Genomic DNA, 24,445 nt, shown 5'->3' on the forward strand with positions numbered 1-24,445 from the left:
TCACTGTTTGGAGTTGCATGGGTCCTGTCTATCTGTATTTTACCTTTCATGTTGCGCACATACTGTTTGGGACTGGCTGGGTGTCAATGCTCCACTGTTATGTGCATGTGACTACATCACCCATAATGCATTGCTGTGTGTGCTTGTGAACCTGCACTGGACTTTTAGTTCTGTCATGCCCCTGGGTCTCTCCTGGGGGTGTGAGGGTAGTAGGGGGGTATCAGGGGTGTGATGGCATGCTTCTTACCTAGTCTTGGTTCTGGGGGGTTGGAGCTGTCCAGGTCGGCGACGCCTATTACACTCTCCGGATGAAGAGTGCCCTCCACCATTTCCTCCAGTGGTGTTGAGGCGGTGGCAGTAGAGGTCCCACCATCAGTCTTCTTGGCTTGCTCCAACCTTTTTGCAACCCTCTCCTTGGAGCGCTGGCGCAGGTCGTACCAGCGCTTCCTGAGGTCTTCAACGCTTCTGTGGGTGACGCCTATTGCATTTACTTTGCGCTGGATATCCGCCCAGATCCTCCGCTTGCGTGTCTCAGGCACTCGGAGGGACTTTCTCCGAAGAGGAGCTTATGGCTGACAACCATTTACTGTATCAGGACCTCCAGCTCACTCTCAGAAAACTTTTGTTTTCTCCTTTGTTTCTCCCCCTGCTGCTGGTTGCCCTTGCTGGCCAGGTCTCCATTCTCTGCCATTCTTTCTAGCACTGCAGTGATCCCTCACCTCCACTCCTGCTCTCTCACTGTGCTTCAGAAACTCAGGTGCAGCATGGGTAGTCACACTTCCTGGTTGTGATGTCATCATGTTGCACCTGAGTTTCCGATTCCGTATTTTGCGAATTTTGCGATTTTTTTTTTGTAATAAGGAATCACAATTTCGGTTATTGCAATGAAAATAGCGATTTTTATGGAATCGCTATTTATTTGCGATTAATTACATACCGTTTTGCGAATCTCATTTTGCGATTCAGAAAAAATCGCAAATTGAGATTCGCAAAACGGGAGTTTGATACATATGGCCCTATATCTATTGAAGTGCTCAAGGGTCCACACACATGGGCTGGACTATTCACATGATTATGACTATACACAGAGATCCCCTACTACAGAACACCACAGCCAGACTCATCCTCTGCCTTCCTCGACAAACCCACATCACACCCCACCTTAGGCAAATCCACTGGCTCCCCATACAGAAGAGATGCCAGTTCAAGCTGCTGACCCACGCACCCAAGGCTCTACACAAACAAGGTCCCACCTACATTAACCACTGCCTGAACTTCCACCAACTGTCGAGACTATGCTATTCCTCCCTCTCACTTGCCCATACTCCTCACATCTACGAAGTAGAAGTGGATGACACTCCTTCCCCCACATCACAGCAAGGACCTGGAAAAGCCACCCGAGGCAACTCTGGATCATCATATCACTTCTAGAATTGCAAATGGCCCTAAAGACCTGGCTGTTTGATTAAGCCTCCAGGTGCATTATAAAACCTGATTGATTGATAAATATTGTCATCTCCCACCAGCCATCTGAGTTTGGGAAATGTGTATTTCAATAAAAGAAGATGAAAAAGTTGGCTGCCGACCTGGCCCAACCATGTAACCTTGACACATCAAATTTCTAAGTAAAGAAAAATAAAAAATGAGAAATGTATGAAACTCTAATACAGTAAAATAGTTCCCACCAGCTATATAGTAGTTCGACTTTATGCTAGGTTCTAAGGTTAGTAAATCTGGGCCCCAGTGTGAATATCAGGTACACAATTTGCTTGTAGGTCAAACCAAAGCTGCGTTTGACATACAATATGAATAAGAAAAATGCAAGGTTCTATATTGCTTCTTCCCTTCAGAAGTATTTATGTTTATATGATAAAGACTGGCCAGTGAGAGGAAACGGGCAAGAACATCCTCCCTGAAGGTATACACATTACAAGTAGGTTTTACCTACCTGGCACTATAACAGAACAGGGTAATTACCCTTCCGTTTGTTGCCACAATGATGATTGTTTTTTTATATCAGAAGCCTTGGCTCCATTTTGAGGCAGTTTTTATTATTAGGTGCCATTCACATTCAAGATCAGGTCCTGCTCAAATGGGCTCAACCACTTTTGGGAGCTCTTATACAGTCTCTTTGGACCAGGGAATCCTGAAGGAATAATAGAGATATACCATGATCTAGTCAGTCAACAATTTAAGTTTATTGTGTGTGCCACTGAAATCAATGTTTTAGATGCTTAGGGCTGTTATCCTTGCATCTAAAGACACATTGTTATGTTTCAGCCAACGACAAAGCTCTCACGGGTCATTCTCCTTCCTCAGAACTAGGATCCCAAGTACCAACCCCCCTTAAAACTAATGTGTATCTGCTATGCTGTGTGGGAGACAGTGTAGCATACCGACAAAACACAGAGGAATACTCGCTGTTATTTGTTGTTTTTTCTTTTTTTGCCGCATATCTGAAAATGTTGTGCCATCAATGAGGCAGCACACATTTTAAATATCAAAGCTAATTTGGCCTGTATAATGACCCTTGTGTTCAGCACCCACTCTCACTAAACACCCCAACTTAACTATTGTGTAACTTGTATGCTTTGTGGGAGACAGTGTAACATACCACCAAAACACAGAGAAATACTCTGTTATTTGTTGTTTTTTTTTTTTTTTTGTTGCTGCCTCTGCTGTGCATCTGAAAATGTCGTGCCATCCATGAGACAGCACACATTGTGGATTAATTGCAACACCTCTGGCCTCTGATAAATATCAATGCTACTTTTGCCTGTAGAATGACCCTTATTCCGCCCCCATTCTCAATGAACACCCCAACTTCAATCAGTTTTCCAATAAACGGAACCATGCGGCCTTGTACAGGGGGAACCTCCACTGTCCATCCCCAAGATTCCTTGTATAGCTGGCCTTCCAAAGCAGGCTGCCTCTGCCACCCACTAGTTCAAGTAGTAAAGCGGAACATTGCAGGGAGCCAAAGTAGCATTAGTTCTCCAAAGCAAGCGTAAGCAACATTACTTATGCAACAAGTAAATAAACACACGTCCCCGAGCTTCAAGAATGTATCCAAAGCAATTCAACAATCACACAGGAGTGAAAAGAAAACCATCTCCAAGAAAACAGGTTAAAATATAAGAGTAGTTCAGAATGTTCATACTAGTTCAGTGTCCATGTCTCGGTTGGTCGGCTTTTCTCCTTTCCACGTTCTGGATGGTGGATTTGACAAACTTTGTCGCCTCTTTAGGGTTTACTTCACCTTCATGTATGTCCTTCTAGACTCTTTTACCACTGCCCTAAACTCCAGGAAAAAGAAATTTCTAGCAATGATACTGCAATAGCCCCTCCTCTCTGGCCAGACTGAGAGGTCATGTTAATTCAATAGTCAAGGAACTATTGCCCAGGTGATGCCACAGGTGGTGGGTTGGGGCCTAGCGATCTGTGTGCTCTCCTGACTGTCAGAAGATCTGTGAAGTTAGTCTTGCCCAGCAGGTCTGTAGCACTTCAAGATAAGTCTCTGGTTTGCCAAGATCTAGCGACTCATAGCTCAACTATGTGAAAATTGTTTCTAGGTGACCAGGATTCAAGGTCCTCCTTCCTTGACATCACCTTTTCCATTTGTCCTATTGTGTTTTTAAAGTCTGAGATGCCGTCCTCCAGATCAGAGATTCAGCTTATGCAATGAGGTCAATATGTTTATCTGGTTGGTCTTTTATCAGGTCCATACGTGCTGTTAGATGGTCAGTTTGAGAGTCAATCATGCATAAACTGGGCTTCATATCAAGGAAGATTGTTTTGATGTCTGTCTTCGCATGTTTACCCAGGGCCCCAATCCCCAGGCAGAGATGGGGATCTAAAACACGGATCCCACTGATATCTTCTGTTTAAAGGAGAGATTGTCATGTCTGGCATATGTTTTCCCCATTTTGTAAGTGGTGGGCATGTTCTTATAATCGGACTTCCAGTTAAGTAGTACGTCTCTAGATAGTGGGGCTCCCATCTATCCTTAGGTGGCTCTCACAGTGCAGTTAAGTGATATCCATTGCCACTGATACAGGTTTCGCCCTCACATGTCCCTCTAGTTGCCTTTCTTTGACCACTTGCCTGGTAAACATATATCTATTCCTAGTTCGTTTAATTGGGCCCAGCGTCTGGGGTAGTTCTGCTCCAGGATTCATATTCGTAGTTAATGCCTTACTCTCTTCTAGTCTTGCCCTGAAAAAATTCAATTAATATCCAATGCTGCAGTGGTGTAGGATTCAAAGTGCACTGTGTGATCTGCTTTTAGTTATGTGGCAGCATCCTCCCCAGGGTGTGCGCTCTCCTGGTCCGTTAGGGAAGCCACACTAGGTCTCCCTCCAGGTCTTCAAAGCAGACGCTGTTGAGGTCACCACTCCAGACCCCAGGGAAGGATCATCCAGTCGCTGTTATTTTAGTCCTTAAAACCTAGTTTGGCCCTCACCTTGGACAGATTATGGCCTATAGAAAGATGGGAGTAGACAACTCCCTGTCGTCACACATATGTAAAATGTTGCTGCCTTCGAGTTCATAATTTGACCTTCGTCCCCTGCATGCAGAGGTAGGGGTAATTACGCTGTTCTTTAAATAGCGCAAGTTAGGCCACACCTAGCAGTGATATATAATAAATTCTGTACTTGTAGTTTAGATGCATGTGAAACAGGACTTTAAGCAGGGCCAAATAAACATTTTTACACATCTAAGATCTGCAGGGATGAAATAAAAATTCCTGATTCAGAGATTCGTAATTTCTGGATGTGCTATTTATTCTCTGCGCGCAGCTGGTGCGCCGAAAGCGCGCTTAAGGTAAGCCCGACCACGACCAGTGCCAAGAAACCTGGATCTCCGACCGTCGATCACTACGACTTCCCCCGCCCTCCTCGCACTCAACCCCGGAAGACCCAGAAACTGCCAACAGGCCTCACCGCACTCGACCCACAGCCAGTTCTCCTGCCTCCACTGCCGCAGGACCTTCACCGCGACCCAGACCCTCAACACCACCAACGCCAGCACCGACGACACCCTCAGATGCATCCTCCTCAACGTGCGCTCCATACACAAACACCCCATGGAAATCTGGAACCTACTCGACTCCCTCTCACCCGACATCTCCTTCATCACAGAGACCTGGACCAACTCCACCTCCGACATCAACACCGCCATCCCGGATGGATACAAGATCCAGAGGAAGGACTGCCCCAACCACCAGGGAGGAGGCCTCGCCATCACCCACAAAAGCGCCCTCTGCCTCACCACCTCCAGCGAAACCTTCCCCTCCGCCGAACACCTGCATTTCCAGATCCAGACCAGCCCTAAGACCACACTTAGAGGAACTCTCATCTACAGACCCTCCCGGCCGCCGGACACCTTTCGCCACCACCATCACAGACTTCATCGCACCACACGCCATCGCATCAATGAACTACATACTCATCGGAGACCTCAACTTCCACCTCGACAACCCCAGCGACCCCAACTCCACCATCTTCCCCGACAACCTCGCCAACATCGGACTCAACCAACTCTTCACCACACCCACACACAAAGCAGGACACACCCTCGACCCCATCTTCGCCGCAGGAAACAGCATCCTCTACAGCCACACAACTCAACCACCATGGACAGACCACCACTGCGTGCACTTCACCGTCAACATACCCAAGGCACCAAAACCAACGCCCTGTCCTCCGCAAAGGAACTGGAGCAGGATCACGACGAACAACTGAACTCCACCCTTACCCGATACGACCACACCTGGGCAAACAACGCCCCAAGAAAGCCACTTGGTTCCCACCGGTCTCCAAGAAGCCAGGCGCACCTGCAGATGCCTGGAAAAGAACTGGAGGAACACCAAGACTTCCGACAACTACTCCACCTAAAAGAACGCCATGACCGACTACCACAACCAAATCAAAACAACCAAAAGGAACTTCATCGACAACAAATACTCACCAACTCCAGGGAACTCTTCAGTGTCATTTAGGAATTCACCAACCCACGCAGCGAAGCGACAGACATCACCCCGTCCCAAGACCTCTGTGACAAACTTGGAACCTACTTCCACCTCAAGATCAAAACACTCTACGACAACTTTGTCGACCACCCACAAAACGCCACAGCTGGCCCCCCGCCCCCCCCCCAAACACCAGCCAGCCCATCATCTCTAACTGGACACCAATCACGACCAAGGACACCGCCACGACCATGAAAAGCATCCACTCGGGGGGCCCCACCGACCCCCCACATCAACCACAGAGCCGCGGACACCATCGCGCCTGAACTGCAACGCACCATCAACACCATCTTCAGAACAGGCACCTTCCCAGATGACTGGAAGTGCACAGAAGTCAGGTCCCTGCTCAAGAAACCCACGGCTGACCCCACAGACCTCAAAAACTACCGGCCCATCTCGCGTCTCCCCTTCGCAGCCAAAGTGGCAGAGAAAAAAGTCAACAGGGAACTGACACGATTCATCGAAGAACACGCCATCCTCGACCCGTCCCAGTCCGGATTCCGAAGCAACCACAGCACAGAGACCGCCCTACTCGCCGCCACAGACAACACGCTCACCATCCTGGACCAAGGCCACGCCGCTGCCCTCATCCTTCTCGACCTCTCTGCAGCCTTCGATACCGTCTCTCACTGCACACTAGTTACCAGAATTCACAACGCCAGCATACAAGGAACTGCACAGGACTGGATCCGCTCATTCCTCACCGGAAGAAGCCAGAGGATCAGGCTACCGCCCTTCCTCTCCGCCCCCATGGAAATCACCTGCGGAGTCCCACAAGGGTCCTCTCTGAGCCCAACCCTCTTCAACATCTACATGGCCCCCCTCGCAGCCATCGTCCGACAACACGGCATCAACATCGTATCCTACGCCGATGACACCCAGCTCATACTCTCCCTCACCAGAGACCCCACCACCGCAAAACTCAACTTCCAAAGAGGAATGCAAGAAGTCACAGTCTGGATGACCAACAGCTGCCTAAAACTCAACGCCGAGAAGACAGAAGTTCTCGTAACTACCCTTCCAGCATGGGACAACACCTGGTGGCCCACTGCCCTCGGAAGCCCACCCACCCCTGCAGACCATGCAAAGAACCTCGGCATTGTACTCGATTCATCACTCACCTTGAACCGACAAGTCAACGCCATCACCTCCAGTTGCTTCAACACCCTCCGTATCCTCCACAAGACCTTCAAATAGATCCCCACCGAATCAAGGAAAACAGTCACCCACGCACTCATCACCAGCAGATTGGACTATGGCAATGCACTCTATGCTGGCATCAACCAGTCCCTACTCCCGCAAACTCCAAACAATACAGAACACCACAGCCCGACTTGTCCTCGGCATCCCCCGGCACGATCATGTCAGCCAACACCTGCGGAGACTCCACTGGCTACCCGTGGAGAAGTGAGTCACCTTCAAGATCCTCACTCACGCATACAAATGCCTCAACGACAGAATAAACTTCCACGTACCTAAAAGAAACCTACGATCATCCAACCTCGCTCTAGCTGAAACCCCTAGCATCCACAGAGCCAGAGCAGGCGGAAGATCGTTCTCTCACATTGCAGCCAAGACCTGGAACGAGCTAACGGCAGACATCAGACGCGCCCCCTCCCTGAACACCTTCAGGAAGACCCTTAAGACCTGGCTCTTCGACTGAATGGATCTGCACCCCCCCCCCCCCCCACACCAGCGCCTTGAGACCCTCACGGGTGAGTAGCGCGCTTATAATTCCCTGATTGATTGATAGAAAGAGAGGCACGTTAGTTTGTTCCCTTATGTGGAGCACTCCTACCAATGCATCTACATAAAGTAACTATGTGACACACTTTTCTTTCTCTTGACTTGTGTCTGAGAACAAAAAGGAGGGGGAAAGTGTTAATGTTCAGCTGCTAAATTGAAAAAAGGGACAGAAGTTAAAAAGGGAAAATAAAAGGACTATTATTTTAAAATTTTGTATGATGGACCATTCAATACCCAGAAAATGCAGAGATGAACTTCTCACACAGGGTGCATTAGCACCTTAATACTGACCTTAAACCAGCACACTTTTCGCAGGTTTAGAATTAGGCCCAAGCACGCAAAGTTAAAATGACTGAAGATTTCCATGTGGATGCTCTGGAATTTTTATGAAATCTGTGAAAAGAGTCCATATGCTTAAATCAATGATTTTGGCATATGATGAATAACATTACTCTTTCTTTCTGTACTGACCACTTTATGTGGCCTAAGTACACAGAAATATAGTTGAAGCTACTCTTGCAAGAGCAAAGGACCAAGCTAGCTGTAGGTACTTACCTGACATTGGCATGAATTAAAGGAAAAAGCTGTAAACATATATAAGGGCTAAGATATGTTAGTTTTTCAAATTGTTGCGAATTAGAGCAATGCAATTGACAAGAATACGTTTGATGGTGTTTGTACTGCATTTAATTTTGCAACCCATGTGATATTTTTCTTTACAAGTATCAGGATGTTTACATTCATATTTATTCATCTTTATGTATATGGGAACATCACAAGTTTGAATCCGGGCAATGTAGACTCCGCCTTCCAGTGTCACAAACTGTGTACCATTAAGTTGGGTACTGGTAGAAAGAGATGAAGTGTGGTATTAAGCACTATTTAAAAACAAGTTAATATAACACATTCGATGTGCTGAATGAAGTAGAGCAGTCATTCCCTAATCATTAGTGTACACCATTAAAAAAAACAATTAGGTAACCAAATGCATTCTTTCCTGTGTACGTCTATGCAAGGTTGCAGATGCTGCATGCTGAACGGTCATGTTCATTCATTTGATTGGCATTATGTAAATAAAAAAATTCACACCCTTTTCTCTAAAAGCGAAAAGGAAGGAGTGAATAATCTTTTAACATTTATTGTAAACTTTTTCCCAACCTTATTGCTAATCAGAACTTCTCAATACATTAATTTAACATCCGAACAGTTAGTTGTACATTAGAACATGTAAGTAAAGAAATTGCAAAAAACAGAATGACCACAAAACAACTAGAGAGGAATCTTATTCCGTGCAGAAATCTTAAAAATGCAACACAAAGATAGACCGTAAACAAATATTAACATACAACATGGTATTCTTTAATTCAGTTTTCCATAAAAATGAAAAGTAATACAAAGATCTCGAAATAGTTGTGTACACCGACTCCGAGAAAAAAAAAGTAAAAAATTACTGGGTTTTACAATCCACATCTCCATCACTGGAAGCCTTCATCTTCTTCAACTCTTTCTGCAGTTCCTCTTCTACTGCCAAGACCTCTTTGGGTTTTTGATACTGCGGAATATAATTGTGCAATACAGATTACATGCTTGGTATATAGAGCTGCTCGTAAACAAATATGCAGGTAACCCTTTAATCTGCCTGTGTATATTTTACTTTTTCCAAGGTATTCCTATTTCAAAAATACTGAAAAGGTAGGAAGGTGAACTACATAACGGTCTACAGCACCCTTTTATATGTATTGGAAATCACTACTCCTTTTCCTCTGAACAACAAAGCAACATTTAAACAGGGTCAGGGTCTTATTTAGCATTGAGTAGATGCAGGACATTCACCCAAAAGTGGCTGATGTCCCTTCTGCTGTATTAATAGTGGCCTAATGTCAATGGAATGATAAATGCATCAGACTAAACACCCACGACCATTTTTGGATATCTCACCCCCTCAAACTCAATATAATATCCAAAGTTTTCCAAAGTGCACTTATAGCCAAATACCAATTACTTATTTATTTTTTGCATGGTACTTCTTTTCTAGTCTTGGTGAAGCAAGCACTACGTAGATGACTCCCACAGCTCACAGTTTGTATGTTCTATTAACCCCTTCTGTGCCACGCCCTTTCCCCCTCCTGTGCCGGGCGTTTAATTAGTGGGTGGGGTTCATGACGAGATAGTCTCGTCATGGGCACAGCGCGACCGTGCTCCATGACGAGACTATCTCGTCATGGGCACAGAAGAGGTTAATAGATGTTAAGTCAAAAGCTTACCGTAATGATCAAGGTGTTGTTGGCATGGGAAAACTTTAGAGCCGAGCTGTCCAGTGGAAGCTGCATTCTGTCCATGTCAGGAATACTAAATTTCTTATAATATCTGTGGAGAAATGAAGCAAAAGACAGTTAACAACTCAGAGAAAAATACAGTAAATATTGTAAAGTTTATAGCTCTTACTAAATTAAACATACAACATTGATCGGAATTCCTCAAAACAAATTTCAAAGAGCTCCCACAGTAGTTCCATTGGCAGCTGGCCCATACGCTACCTGCTCATGATGTTACAGCTTCTACCCAAAAATAAGTGTTTGTTTTATCTAACTGCTGCCAGCTAATGGAGCTTTGGTGGGGCTTCTGTCCTCTTCCCCTGCCTTATCAGAAGACAGGAGAAGAGGTGGAGTAAAAGAAGGAAGGAGGGATTGCCTCCAGCCCTATCCCAGCTACTGATTAGGTAGAGGCTTGTGGCCCTGAATGGAGCAGAGTAAAAGATGGCCATCATAACCTTATCTACTGGTTCCTTTTGGTGTGCCATTTCGAAGTGGAAATGAAGATGTGAAGGAGTAACAGATCTGAGAACATGGAGGAGGACTGCAAGCTGTGTTAGAGTTAAGTTTAGAGTTGGCTTGGGTATCTGCACGCACATATGTCTGTAGGTGCATGAATGAGTTTAAGCACATGACCCTGGGTAAAAGTTGACCATCCTTAGCATATTGGGGGCATTTTGGACAGAACTGACACTGTCCCTGGCATTATGGGTCCTTGCATTAACCGAGACCAACAGTGAAGATTTGGGGGCATTTTAAATATATTTGTTTCTAGCCCTCCATAGTAGTCAGCCAGCACAGATGTCTGCCGACTTTACTGGTAGCATGTGTAGTGTCCCATGGTACAATAATAACGCAGTATGCATCACTATCATAGGCTATAATGGCAATCAACAATCACTTTAATAGCTTATTTATGCCCTTTAAAAAACACAAAAGGACCAAACTTGAACTACAACAAATCAGGCAATAGCACCCTGTAGAACACTCCCCAGAGAGGCTGAGTCCTTCAGGTTTTTAAAGCACAAGAGGGAAATAAATCCCAAGGGGAGTCTCTCAGGGGAGTCGGGCGGGATACATGTGAATCTATGAAAGATGCCAATACCGGAGAGCTACAGTTACAGGTAAGTAACTTATTTTCTTCTACAGTATTGGATCTTTCATAGATATACATGCTTGAATCATCAGAATAGCAAGCAGCAAATGCATTTGTATACTTTATAGTATTAGCACCAAATGTGGGTAGAAATATATACACAACATATTGCTATGCAACTTAAAATAAACATATATGCATATACACATGTATCCATCTATACGTGTATATTCCATTTAAGTTTGCATAAATACAGAACCAAACGCATGTTAACCCAAAGGGGTTCCTGTTATAGAAGTGGCATAATACAACTGGAACCAACCCTACATCACTGTGCTGTGCCGATTTCAGGCAATAATGCTGAACAAATGAACTCTTCAAGTTGCAGCACAACATTTTCTCCAGACGCACTCTTGCAAAGAAAGCAGTTGAGGCGGGCACTGCCCTAGTTGTATGTGCCCTGGTTTTTGCTGTGAGTGGTTTTCCCCACCTTCCAGTGGCAAAAACTGGATTGTGGCTGATATCCATAGAGCAATGGTTGCTTTTGTGATTGCAGCACTCTTACAAGTGTGTGCATATGAGACCAACAGCTGGTCAGTTTTTCTCAGCTGTTAAGTGCTATGTAGGTAGAACTTTAGATATCTTTTAATATCTAGTGAATGGAGAGTTATTTCTTTCTGCTGGCAAGGTCGGATTCGGGAAGGAAATTCCTAATATTAAATGCTCATTGAGGTGAAAGTCAGAAGGGTCTTTAGGAATGTATTCTGGATTGGTTCTGAGAATGACAGAATCAACCGTGAAGCGCAAGAAGCGTTCTTGAGTTGTGAGAGCCTGCAACTCACTCACTCTTCTGGCCGAAGTGAGTGCTAGCAACAATGCGACCTTCCATGTGATACATTTGAGGTTTGCTCTGTGTATGGGTTCGAATGGACTCTTCATGAGTTGAGAAAGAACTACATTCAAGTGCCAGTCCGGGGGAGGAGCCATTACCGGAGGAAAAACTCTGAACAACTTTCATGAACTGACTGATGATTCTGTTCGAGCACAAAGAGAGTAAATGCGAGAAATGCCGACAACTAGATGTTGCAGCGAGATGTAATTTGATAGTCATGCACCAACCCATACTGAGTTAGTGAAAGGAGACCAGTTAGTATCTGCTCAGGTGATGCCTGTAGAGGATACAGGTTTTATAAGCTGAAACGTTTCCATTTGGGCTTATATGTTTTTTTTATCGTGGCTTCCATCCTTGCTTTGGAGATTATCCCTGCCGACCTGAGGAATATTCAGATCTAGGACTTCATGGAATTTAGGAGCCATGCGCAGCGGAGAAAAATCTGGACTGGATGAAGGACCTGGCCTTGATACATTGCCAATGCTGGCTGGGCCCCTTGGGAGCTATTAGGATGAAGCAACACCGCTACGCTTTTATCTTGCTGAGAACTGTTCGTATTAGAGGTATTGTGGGAAAAGTGCAGGCATAGATCCCCGACGTTCTGATCAAAAAGGGATTCCTCCACGATCTTAAATGTGGATGCCAACTTGCATAAAACCGGCATTTGCGATTCTCGTTTGTTGCAAAGAGATCTGGTGCCGGTTTGCCCCAGACCGAGAAGATCCTGTTTAGCACCGACTGATCAAGCTCCCAATCCTGGCATCTGTTACTAGTTCTGCTTAGCATATCTGCTAAGAGATTGCTTGCCCCAGGAACACGTTCGCCCGAAGAATTTTTCTGTGTGTTGTCACCTAGCTCCAGATTTCCTGAGGGTCCCTGGACAGCGAAGGTGACCTTGTGCCCCCTTGTTTGTTCACATAGTTCATACTGGTGGTATTGTCCGGGCGACCTAACGACTAAGGCTCTGCTATGCTTGGCAGGAGAGCTTGGAAACTGAGATAGATGGCTCTGAGCTCCAGGCAATTGATATGCCCGCTCCTCTGGAGTGGAGACCACTTTCCTTGAATGTGCAGGTCCTGCAGACGACCGCCCTAGCCCTCTAGGAAGGCATCTGTAGTTATTAGGAAGTCTGGTATTTGAGGTAAGAACGTGATGCCCTCTGATAGGTGGGAGAAATGGGGACCCCCAGGTTAGTGCTTCATCATACCTCATGTGATGTTCACCCGATTGCCGAACAATCGTTTGAATCTATGGTTTTGTAGCTGTTCCGCTAAGGTTCTCATTTTCAGGCATGCGAGAGGGATCAGATTGGTCTCTGATAACATCATGCGCAGAGGCTATTTGAAAAGATGCACTGAACAGGTATTTTTTCAGGATAGTTTGAGAGCCAGTTGCTTGATCCTTTGTTACCTGTCCTGGGATATAATGTCTTTGTCTTCAACAGTATTTAGTGGTGCGCCCAGCAACACTAACTTCTTGAATGGATGATGATTTTTGATAATTTACAGTGAGAGAACTTTATGCACACCTCTGTTGCACTGGACGGTTGAAATGCTGTTGGCGCTTCTATTAACCAGTCATGGAGAAAGGGAAATACCTGATGACCGTCCCTCCTAAGAGAAGCTGCCAAAGGGGCTAGGCATTTGGTAAATGCAGGGAGCTGATTTGAGGCATAATGAGAGAACTTTGAATTGGTAATGGGTGCTTGCTACAGTGAAGCGTAGCTATTGGCAGTGTTTGGGATGGATGGAGATGTGGAAAAATACATCAGGTAAATCCAGAGTTGTCATGTGGTCTCCATGTGTAAACCATGTAGGATGTCGGAGAGAGTGACCATGCGAAAAGACTGTGGCCGTAAATACTTATTCAATATCTAGAGGTCTAGGATGGGTCACCATTCCCCCGTTTTCTCGTCTATGAGCACAGAATGAAAATAGAACCCCATTCCTTGCTGAGAATGTGGGACTTTTTCAATGGCACCTTTGCCTAGCATAGCTAGCACTTACTTCCGAAGAAGATGGAGAGGAGGTGAGTGCCCTCGATTTGGTGGAGTGGTGGGTGGAATCTGGGTGAACTCCAACGTATGACCCTATGTGATGAGGCTTCCGGACCCATTTTTCCAAGGTCACCTTATGCCATAGAAGCGAAACAAAATAACATTTCTCCAAACGGATGGTGTGTTGAAGGGGGCGTAACCGGCCCTACAACATTGTCACTGTTTTCTGCCAGTGCTTCCTGCCCGCGCTGCCTGCTTTCTCCTTGATGGTTGCATAAGGTAGGCTGCCACCTGCTAAGCTAGCGTAAAGGGCTGATGAGAGGGCGGATAAGTCTGATACCTCTGGTGTCTTCCTCAATATGAAAAAGTGCCTTGTTGCTGGCCACTCTAAAGGGTGTTTTTGAAATAGTAATACACCAAAAGATCTTGTGGTATCAGTGTCCGCAAACAGAGCGTCACCGGTGTACGGTATAACTAACTTTTTGCATCTCAGGTCTCAAGGTTGTGGCTTTCAACCAACCTTGGCTTCCAAGGACCGCTAACCTGGCAGCTGTCGGGATCCTATTGAAACTACATCCATAGCACAATCTATGATTTCCATGAGGAGTTTTCGCCCTCCTGCAGAATTGTTTTTTGCTTCTGCCCTTTTGTATTCTGGCAGAAATTCCATGTATGTTGCAATGTCTGCCCACATCTGGCGGTCATACCTGCCCAGTATCGCCAGTGAATTGGATGTCCGTACAGTAGTACTGACATGGTGGAGAACCTCTCACCAATGTTAATAAGGCATCTGATTTGCTTGCTAGGAGGGGTTGCGATTGGTGTGGAACAGTTCTTCGAAGGCAGCGAGCTGCTTGTGTGATGACCGAGTTGGGTTTGGGTGTTCACTGGAGATGGTGGTGAGTCTTCAGGTGCTTTGTATTTCTTATTGATTCTTGGTAGGACGGCTGTGTGATTGTAATTCCTCCCAGGTATGGTCAACAATCGAATAGCTGTTGCAGCCTGTTTGTTATTGGAAGTTGGAATCGTTTGGCCGCCCGTTCCATGAGTGTATGGAAACCATCAAAAAACATCTGGTGGGAAATCCATTGGTTGTGGTGCCGGAGGTGAAGGCTTCATTACTAAATAATCGTCCCATTTATCAGAACAGATCGAGTATTGTGAATGTTACCTTCTCTCTATCATCACCCGATACGGCACAGCAATAGTTGACACAGGGTCATTCTTGGCGTGGCAGGAGTATCGAAGGATGCTGACTAATCGTAGATGATGTGACCTTGCATGCTCAGGAAAGTGTTTGTCCTGTAACATACCATGTAGGTCTAGTGCTAGAGTTACAGGGACCTGAACCATGCCCTCTGAAGTTAGAGGCAGAGCAAAGTAGTGAAATTGCTTCACATATTGCCCCTCCATATATCGCTGCCATTTGTAGATATGGTCATATTAGTCCCCATCATCCTTGACATTAAGTTATGATAGACTATGTGGTGTTTTTGGTCTTTGTTGATGACTCCAATGCCTTAGTTGTCGTGTGTACTATCTACAAGATCGTTGTCGATGATGCTTTCATTGTATGCAAGGTTATCGTAGACAACCGTTGTAGATGAGTTAGACGAGGTTATCGTAGATGCCACTATCGTCGACGAGGTTATCTTAGACATGGCCGTCGTAGACAATGCAGTCATAGATGAGATTTTGAAGGCGGCTTCGGTGATGCTGCGACGTCGGCAAGTTTCTCGAGTCACTCTTGGCGGCTATCGGTGCCGCAATAACAAGATGCAGGCGCTGAGAAGACGGAGTTGATGCGAGCGCTAGCGTCGGGCACGGCCGATCACTGCCAGCATCGTCGGAGCTGCAGCATTGTGGAAGGCAGGTACAGCCCTATTCAGGTACAGGTGCTACTCCTCCCACCACTCCAAATGCAGATCAGGCCTATTCAGCTTAGGGCTGGGTCATCCAGGAAGGGCCAGGCACACATCAACCCCCTCAGAGGCTGTCTACAGAGAATGCACATCCTCTGTCTCACGGAAACCAGACAGTCAATCCACAAACAGCCAGAGGCACACAGAAAGGTTGAACAAGAAAGTAGCCACTTTCTAAAAGTGCTACTTTCAAACACATAATTTAAAAACCATCCTTACTAAAAGATGTGTTATTAAATTCTGAGTTCAGGGATACCAGACTCACATTTTCCATCTTATCCCTATGTGAAGATATGCTTGTAAAATGTTACAAAGCATTCCCCATTCAGTCCTATGGGCAAGATAGCCTTTCAATAGTGAAAAACGAACTTGGCAGTATTTACACACACCAGTACATGTCCTACCTTTTACATACACTGCACCCTGCCCAGGGGGGCACCTTGGGCCTACTATACGGGTGTCCTATTTGCAAGGAAAGGGAAGGATAGGGCCTGGCAAGTGGGTGCACTTGCCAGGTCGACATGGCAGTTAACAAACTGCGCACAGGCACTGCGGTGGCAGGCTCGAGACCTCTTTTAGGGCTACTCATGTGGGTGGCACAATCAGTGCTGCAAGCCCACTAGTAGCATTTGATTTACCAGCGCTGGCACACTCAGTGCACTTTACTAGGGACCTACTGGTAAAACAAATATGCCAATTGGGGAGAACCAATCACAATATCAATTTACATAGTGAGCACTTGCACTTTGACACTGATCAGTAGTGGCAAAGTGCCCAAAGCAGCTCAACCAGCAAAAATGAAATCCAGCACAGCATCAAAAACATAGGAGGTAGAGGCAAAAAGTCAGGGAAAACCACGCCAAGGATGCCAGGTCTAACACTTGGGATGCTTTTAAGACTGCACTGAGAGAGCATAGAATTGCTCACTCTACAAGATTGGCTAAAAGCAGGAAGATATGGTCTTGAAGCTCCAGGAGGACATTGAGAGGGCATCTTCGATTATGAATACAGAATCTAAGCTTCATGAGTTAAAGTTAGCAAAACAAAACCAGAGCGATTACATAGCTTTGGAGTGGTTAAGAGAAAAAGATATTAATTAAATATGCTGTGAAGAAAATGAGCATGCTGTAGACTACTAGCTTGGTCAGCTAACATGAATTTTGTGAAATAAGTTAGGGATCTGGTAACAAATTTGCTAGTTTTAGATCAGGTCTCAATACGGAGGATTTTTAAAATCATTATAAAGCTATTTGTCAATCAAACTAAACTAGCAATCCAAATTTGATCACAGATTGTTTTTATTAATTAGCATTTCCAAATTTACAAGGGATCAAGTATTGGGCCCGGAGGAAATTGGGTCCATCCCAGATCACTGTAAAAATGGGAAAGCCACAGGTAGCAATAGGCTGCCTATAGAAATGTATAAAACCTTTTCCCCAGAACTTTTAGAGAATTTGGTTCAATTAAGTCTTGCAGGGTAGAGCCACCTCTGGCCTCTTTTGCAGAGGCTATTGCTTATTTAAAAGAAAGAGAAGCCGCCAGATAACCCTAGTTTGTATAGTCCCATTAGCTTGCTAAATTCGGACTATCAGTTTTTTATGAAAGCCCTTGCTGACAGGCCCAGGTTAGTTGCACCTAGTCTGATTTACCCTGAACCAGAAACTGTTTCTGGTTAGTAAATCCATAATGGCTAACACTCACTGTCTGCTCCAGTCCATCAACTATTTCTAAAAGAATATCTGAAAGCTCCAGCTTTAATATTTGATGCAGAAATGGAATTTGACTTGGTCAATTTGGATGCCCTTTTTCCAATGTTAAAGACCTTTTTATTTCCAATTTAATTGATGTCATTATTGAGAATGCTGTATATCAGTGCTTTGGCTACAGATTTTGTTAATTCTGTAAAAGCAGGTATGGTACAGATTATGTGGTGGACTCCTCAGGGGTGTCCATTGTTCCCAATTTTGTTTGCTCCTTTCATTTAGCCACTGGCAATAGCAATCCATAGGGATGACATAATTTGCCCTCCTGCTCACAGTACACCTAAACTGAAACTGTATGCAGAGTATTTAGTTATCTATGTGAGGGCTAAGAAATGTAATATTCAATAGCACTCGGAAAATCCAGGAATTCACTTCAACTGAGGTTTATCAAATGAATCAAGGGAACTCTAATATTTTATTATTCAATTCTTCTACTAACCTTCCGCTGGGTTTGTGTTTCAAGTTTAATCCTTCTCGCCCCAATAGATACTTGAGAACATATGTAACATCAAACTCTGGCAACTTATTCAGGTTAAATTATATGACCACATTAGCTAAAGTGCAAACGGTCTCCCTTAAATGGAAGGCAATACCCTTTACAGTTATAGGAAGAGTTACTCTGAGCAAAATCTCAATGTTACTGCTATTTTTTTTTCTTTTCAAATGTTCCAGTGAAAGTGCCCAGAAAGTTTTTTTCTCAAATTGATTCTTTGAGGCACAGCCTCATTTACAACAATGCCCGGCCCATCTGAATTTTTCCTTTTTAAAACGCAATAAAAAGCATTTACTATCAGGCAGTCCTTTTGGGTATTTTAACCAGGTTAAGTGACGTATCCCCTATTCTTAATTTTTAAGCATAATGATAGCAGAAGCAGGTTGTCGAATCTCAGTTTTTATTAAAAATTAAGCCAATATGGCTATAAGCTATTTTAGGACCCGACCTTTAGAAGAATGGAATTCTTCTAGCTGCTAGTTGCTCTATCATACTCCTAAAAAAATCAGAAGACTATTTCCATCTTTTATAAAATACTGTTTCAGATGTCGCTGTGAGAGGGAGGCTGGAGGCATGTTATTGCCACCTGTCCAGCTTTGTAAAAATGTTGGGAACAATGGTTTTCTTATTTAGGCTCACAAATAAAAACGCGTTTTCCTCTTGAGAGATTTACAAGTTTGTTTGGCATAATTGGGACAGACAGTTTTACAGCAGAGGAACATAAGTTTGTTTTTATTGCCACGTTGATTGCCTGTGCCCTTACTTTGCAATGATAGAAAACACCGAAGATAACCCTTTTCTCTCTGGGTCTTCAAAATGAATTGTGTCATTTTTTGTAATTAATCTATGCAAAAAGGATACATCAAATAGGAAAATATAATAGGATTTGGTGTAATTTAGTCCCAGAATGAATTAAGTACTGTATTGTGGATCTGTTTTTATTATCGTGATAGTACAGCACTGGGTTTGGTGCAATTCCCTTTTATGAATTTCTGGCATGATTTCTGTCGCTTTAATATGCTTTTTCTCGGGATGGTGGCATCTGTCGTTTTTTTTTTTTAAAGTGAAGAAACGTGTAAGTATATTACTCTATTGTTTGATACTATCAATTCTCGGAAGGACTGCAAGCTGAAAAAGATGGAATGGATGCAGGCTTCATTAATCACTTACATAAGTCTTGTTTAGTACCTAATGCAGCACGTCTCTTCACCTTAAAATTTTTATAATAAGTTTCCAAATTACTGTCTGCTCTTACATTTAGTGAATTATGATTCTTATTTCCCTACGATAAAACAATACAAGTGTCTGAAGAATTTCTGGGAGAACGGATTCACCGGACACTTAGACCTTACACTTTTGTGTTTGTTTACTTATGAGAGTAATGTGAAGGATTTAGATAGAGCCTAATTTATCATCTGCATGTTTCAAAATTGTAGTGTTGTTCTATACGCGCTCCTACTTTAAAACAAGCAATATGCGTATTCCCTATTTTAAATGGACCCTACCATGCTTTGCAAACACTCGTAGGCAGGCATGGCAAACAAAATAGACTGTTGTATTTAAGAGTGTTGTTCCTTAGAATACACACATGGGGCCAAAAGTTCCGTGTATGATGCTACCCCTGGGATTTCAAGGTGTGAAGATATTAATCGGAGTTAAGATCAACGTTTAATTTTCATGGAGTACATCTGTTTGAACCTAAAGTAGCAGTTGAAATCAAAATATGTCTTAGACAGTCAGCACACAAATCACAAACTTATCACTTGATATTTCTGTGCTACGACAAGGTATCTAAAGATGAAGTTCGGTCAAATATAATATTGGAGAAGCACTAGAAAAAGTCCTTGTGTCAAATTAAACATTTCCTGAGTAGATAATATTAATCAGTAGATGAGAAATTCAAAATGCAGAAGTCTGCGTTCTCTCCTAAACACACACCTTCCCCTCGCCTTGTGCAAGATCCAGTAAACAAATCTCGCTGAAACATCCAATTTGTGCGACAATTTCACTCTCAAAAGGGTGGTATCTTACAAAGAAGACTGGCATGCATTTCTCCTCTGCACGATTAGAAAGCAGACTTGTACGTGTGATACCTCTCAATTTAGAGGGGAAACACCAAAAAAGAACAAGATATTCATTATGGGAAAGAGGCATACTCAAAGCCAACAAGTACACTGTGATGTAATTGCTGTCAGGTTTTTGGGAGAAGGTGGCAGACGAGGATAATACGGTGGATGTCAAAGGTTAAATAGCAGAGATTAGAGGAGCACAAAGACGTGCAAAGGAAGTGTTAAACCCTGCCAAAGTGACAAAAAAGGCATAGTCGACAAGGAAATGAAATGTGTTTAAGTAATTCACTGAAAGAATAACCTACGACGCAAATTAGCATCGCAAAGGCTCGTCTCCACTATAAAAGACACAATTATACTTTAAATGAAAATAAATGGTTGCAGGTTTATTTGTAGATAGTCATACGGCTTCTCATGCAGCAGTCCTACAGAAAAAGATATGTTCAGTAGCTTAGATTCCATGGAAAAGGACAAAACCCCCGATAAATATGTGGCACAAAGGAATCTTTTTCCAACAGGACTGCGCGCCTCGGGAGGCAACTGCACCGATCTGCACTTCTATTATTTGTTGACGCAGGTGAAAATGCAGTGGGGATCAGATGAGATACATTTTAGGATTCTTAGGGGGCATACATACATCGAAAATCGGTATAATGCTTCTAGAAGCAAAGAAAGGAAGGACTAGCCTAGGCATGGACACTTTTCATAAAATCAATCTCGATTTCCGTGGCTTCGTTTACAACTTGAAGTATACATCCTCTCAGACTGCATCATGGCCACGCCCTTACTCCCTCGTATGCGATTGAGGCAAATCGTATATCTGTGAGTATATCTCCAGTGCAGCAGGCTTCAGTTACACAAATCAGAGTCAATAACCAGATCAATTACCTTGAGCTGCCGTTTGTACTATAAAGGGGCTCTAACGTCTAGTTCAAAAGCATAAAGTGCAATAAACCGTGAAAACGTATATAATGGTTGCGTGCTCCCCTAACTGGGATTCTGCTCCATCCGCCAACCCTCTCTCTCCCAACTGCCAATAGCATGACTTTTTCATATCGTTATGCCTTAGTGCGTGCCCTCCACGTCTGCACAGTTATTTCTGCCACATGTCATAAAAAACCCACTTTTTTTTGCCACCCTATGGTTTTCTGCATCGTACCGCACCCCGCACTCTCCCATTCGATGTTCATTTCTGCTTCACCCTTTTCGCCTCATCTTCTCCACAACAGTTGCCCCCTAGCTGCACACCCTTCTTTCTCCTCTGAAGATAGCGCTGAGGCGCAATCTGTCTGCAGGCATGTGCATCTCCTGCTTTTTACACCAGAAGAGGAGACTCTTCATGGATAAAGACATTGGTTTGTTCACAATGATCCTTGTTCTGTGAGTTCAAGGATAGAAGTGTCAAAATTCATTTAGCTGCCTTAGTTGACTTGCCAAAGTGCCTGATGAGGCAAGTACAGGCTCAATGTCTATAAACTGATTGCACGAGATGATCTTATCAATCATGGGGACTGCTCCTTAAAGTCAGATCCAGAACTTTTTGACTTCTAGCTGCACTAGGCAGGTGCATTTTCAAACATTAGGAATCAATGACTGTAGCGTAAAAATATGCCTGTTCCCAGCTCTTAAGGCATCAGTGCTCTTTCTCGGCCGACAAAACTCTAGGGCCACACGCTGATCGAGCGATAACCTTTCCTTTACTGGAACTTCCATAAACATAGTTCATCCTCTTGCACCATCCCACTGACGCTAGTGGAAAATAGCTATTTACAATTGAAGACTGGATATAAATCCTTCTTTCTAATTAGCTCTGCCAGAGAGGTTACCTCACACTACAACAATTAACAGGAGCCCATTAGCAACTAGAGTAGAAGGCCATGGAAGCTAATATACAGAATAAAAGATATGCTGGCCTTGCCTCATTTACAGAGGAGACCTGATGTCTTTTAAAAATCCCACAAAGGACTAAGAAAACAGATATGCGCAATGTAACAAAAGGATTCATATCTAGTTCTCTTTCTTTTTTCCAGAAGTGGCAATTACTGAGCTTCTGAACACTCAAACACTTAGAGGAGAAAAAAGCCCAGAAAACAAAGATAGGTCATAAACCGAATGTTTTCTCAAAATACTGCTCTTTTATTTCGAGGGTGTTTAGACACCAGCACACCACACCAATCCTGGAAACAGCAAATCCAATGCAGGCCGTTAATGTGAAAGGGAAGAAAATTATAATAGTAACAGGCTTGGTGAAGAGAACATCATAAAGCAAGAAAAGTCTTCTCAACAGTTAACGCCTTTTTGCGCTGAAGATCTAATCTGGGATGACGCAAAAGCCTTAATAACGTTCAGCTTTTCACTCAAGGTAAAAGTGACATAATGCCATTGGACGATCTAGTGTGACAGGGTGAGAGTGAGGACCCCAAAGAGAAAGGACAACTATTTCTGAGTCTCCACAATAGGTATAACTTTTCTGTTTAATTTGTGGGTCACAAGGGTGCTGCAACTCTTGGGATATGTAATCCAGACAACAAGCAAAGTAAGGTAAGGATAGTCAGCAAGCATCCATAAAAAGGAACACCACCCACGAACAGGAGTAGTATAAAGTTCAGAATAATTTGTAGTGGACAAGACGCAATATAGGCATGATCTACCCATGCCCCTTCTTCGCTCTTCCTCAAAATCCCTGTTGGGGACAGATCAACGTGGGTGACGTGTCTTTCAATCTAAAGGACACTAACTCTCTTGTTCAAATGTGGTTGGAAGGTGTTGTTGAAAAGGTAAGATAAAGAGGCCTCATCTTTGCCACATCAGAAGCGTGGCCTACCTTGCAAAGGTAAGGAGTAAAGATTGGCGGCTTGTTAAACAAGGGTAGGTTGACTGTCTAGAAGAACCAGAGTGGGGGATGTGTTCAATCAGCAACAGTGTTTCTTATCTGCTCACACTGTGCATTTTGCTTATTTGTTGCCTTTTTTATTAGTTTGCGTTTGGCCAGACCATAAACAATAAATTCAGATGCTAGCTTGCAAGCTGGCACAAAAAGATTCAGGCTCAAAAGAAAGCAAAGTGTTTCAGTGCAATGGCTGATCTGGCCGATAGTATATGGCGATCTGGTATCCTACACTGTACAATGAACATTATAGTTTATATGAAGGTGTAATAGAAAAGTGATTTATATCTGTTTCTAAGGACCATGATCTTGCCTTTCTTGCGTGTAAAGACTTAAATATGGGTCTGGAAATGGCTTGATTATCGAAGCCTGTTTTACTCCCAAAGTGTCTACCTATTGTTCAATGAGCAACAAGTGCTATGTCTATCCAACGAGGTTGCCCATCTAAGAGAAAAAGATTCTGAAATATGAAGTAAACCCAGATTGCAATTTTCCCTGCCAAGCAGCTTTCTCCTTAACCTCAAGACTGATGTCCTTAAGTGCGTTTTCCTGATTTTGCCCAGATGGGTGTCACCAAGTACAGCCTTCCCATAACTCTATCAGTTTACCTGAGGTCACAAACTATACCGGTCAGCCATTGATGTATAATGAGTAAGTCTTAAAGCACAGAGGGACCCTATCCCATATTTATTTGGCATTGATATTAGGAGACCATGAGACAGTCATTTGCAGCTGCTCTTTTATCATTGTTTATCTTCATTAGCGATGTAATCAAGTAGAATTTTAAGTATCATTTGCTGCTCTACTGCTGTTTGATCCGGTAGAAATAGATTATCTGCATAAAATAGCTGCCCGAATATTGCAAGGCACTTCAAATATGAAAAAAGCATAGATCACAACCTTGTTTCTCTCCAGAAAGCAAATAATCAAGTATTGGAACTTTCATAGATTCACATGCTTGAATCAGATGACATAGCAGTTATTTGAGCGTCGACGGTTTAGGTAGATGGGTCATCGACGGGGATGTAATTGTGGAACCAGGTGAAGGCAGAGACAGCATGGCTACATAGCCAGTGGTAGTTGCCACCAACAATGCTATGGATTTCTTCATCGACGACGATGGTCTCGATGGGGAGTTTCTCATCTGCAGTTTGTCAGCTGGTGGAACTGAAGACGTTTTTTTTAAAGAATGCCACACTTGAAGAGGTGGTGTAAGCAGCTCAGACCTAATTTTCTGT

At 43.8% G+C, this 24,445-nt stretch overlaps 1 protein-coding gene across 1 annotated transcript in view; it reads right to left on the bottom strand.

The window, feature by feature from the left end:
• Window positions 1–9,114: 9,114 nt before the first annotated feature.
• The window catches only part of DPCD (deleted in primary ciliary dyskinesia homolog (mouse)), a 125,164-nt gene continuing 109,833 nt past the window's right edge, over window positions 9,115–24,445 (bottom strand). The window contains exons 5-6 of the mRNA XM_085606463.1: window positions 10,042–10,144; window positions 9,115–9,329 (exon numbers count right to left, since the gene is read on the bottom strand). Coding sequence (XP_085462589.1) covers window positions 9,225–9,329; window positions 10,042–10,144 — 208 coding nt within the window. The 3' untranslated portion in view covers window positions 9,115–9,224. The remainder of the gene's footprint in view (window positions 9,330–10,041; window positions 10,145–24,445) is intronic.

This window comes from Triturus cristatus, chromosome 1_2 (genome assembly GCF_964204655.1).
Source record: "Triturus cristatus chromosome 1_2, aTriCri1.1, whole genome shotgun sequence".
NCBI lineage: Eukaryota > Metazoa > Chordata > Amphibia > Caudata > Salamandridae > Triturus > Triturus cristatus.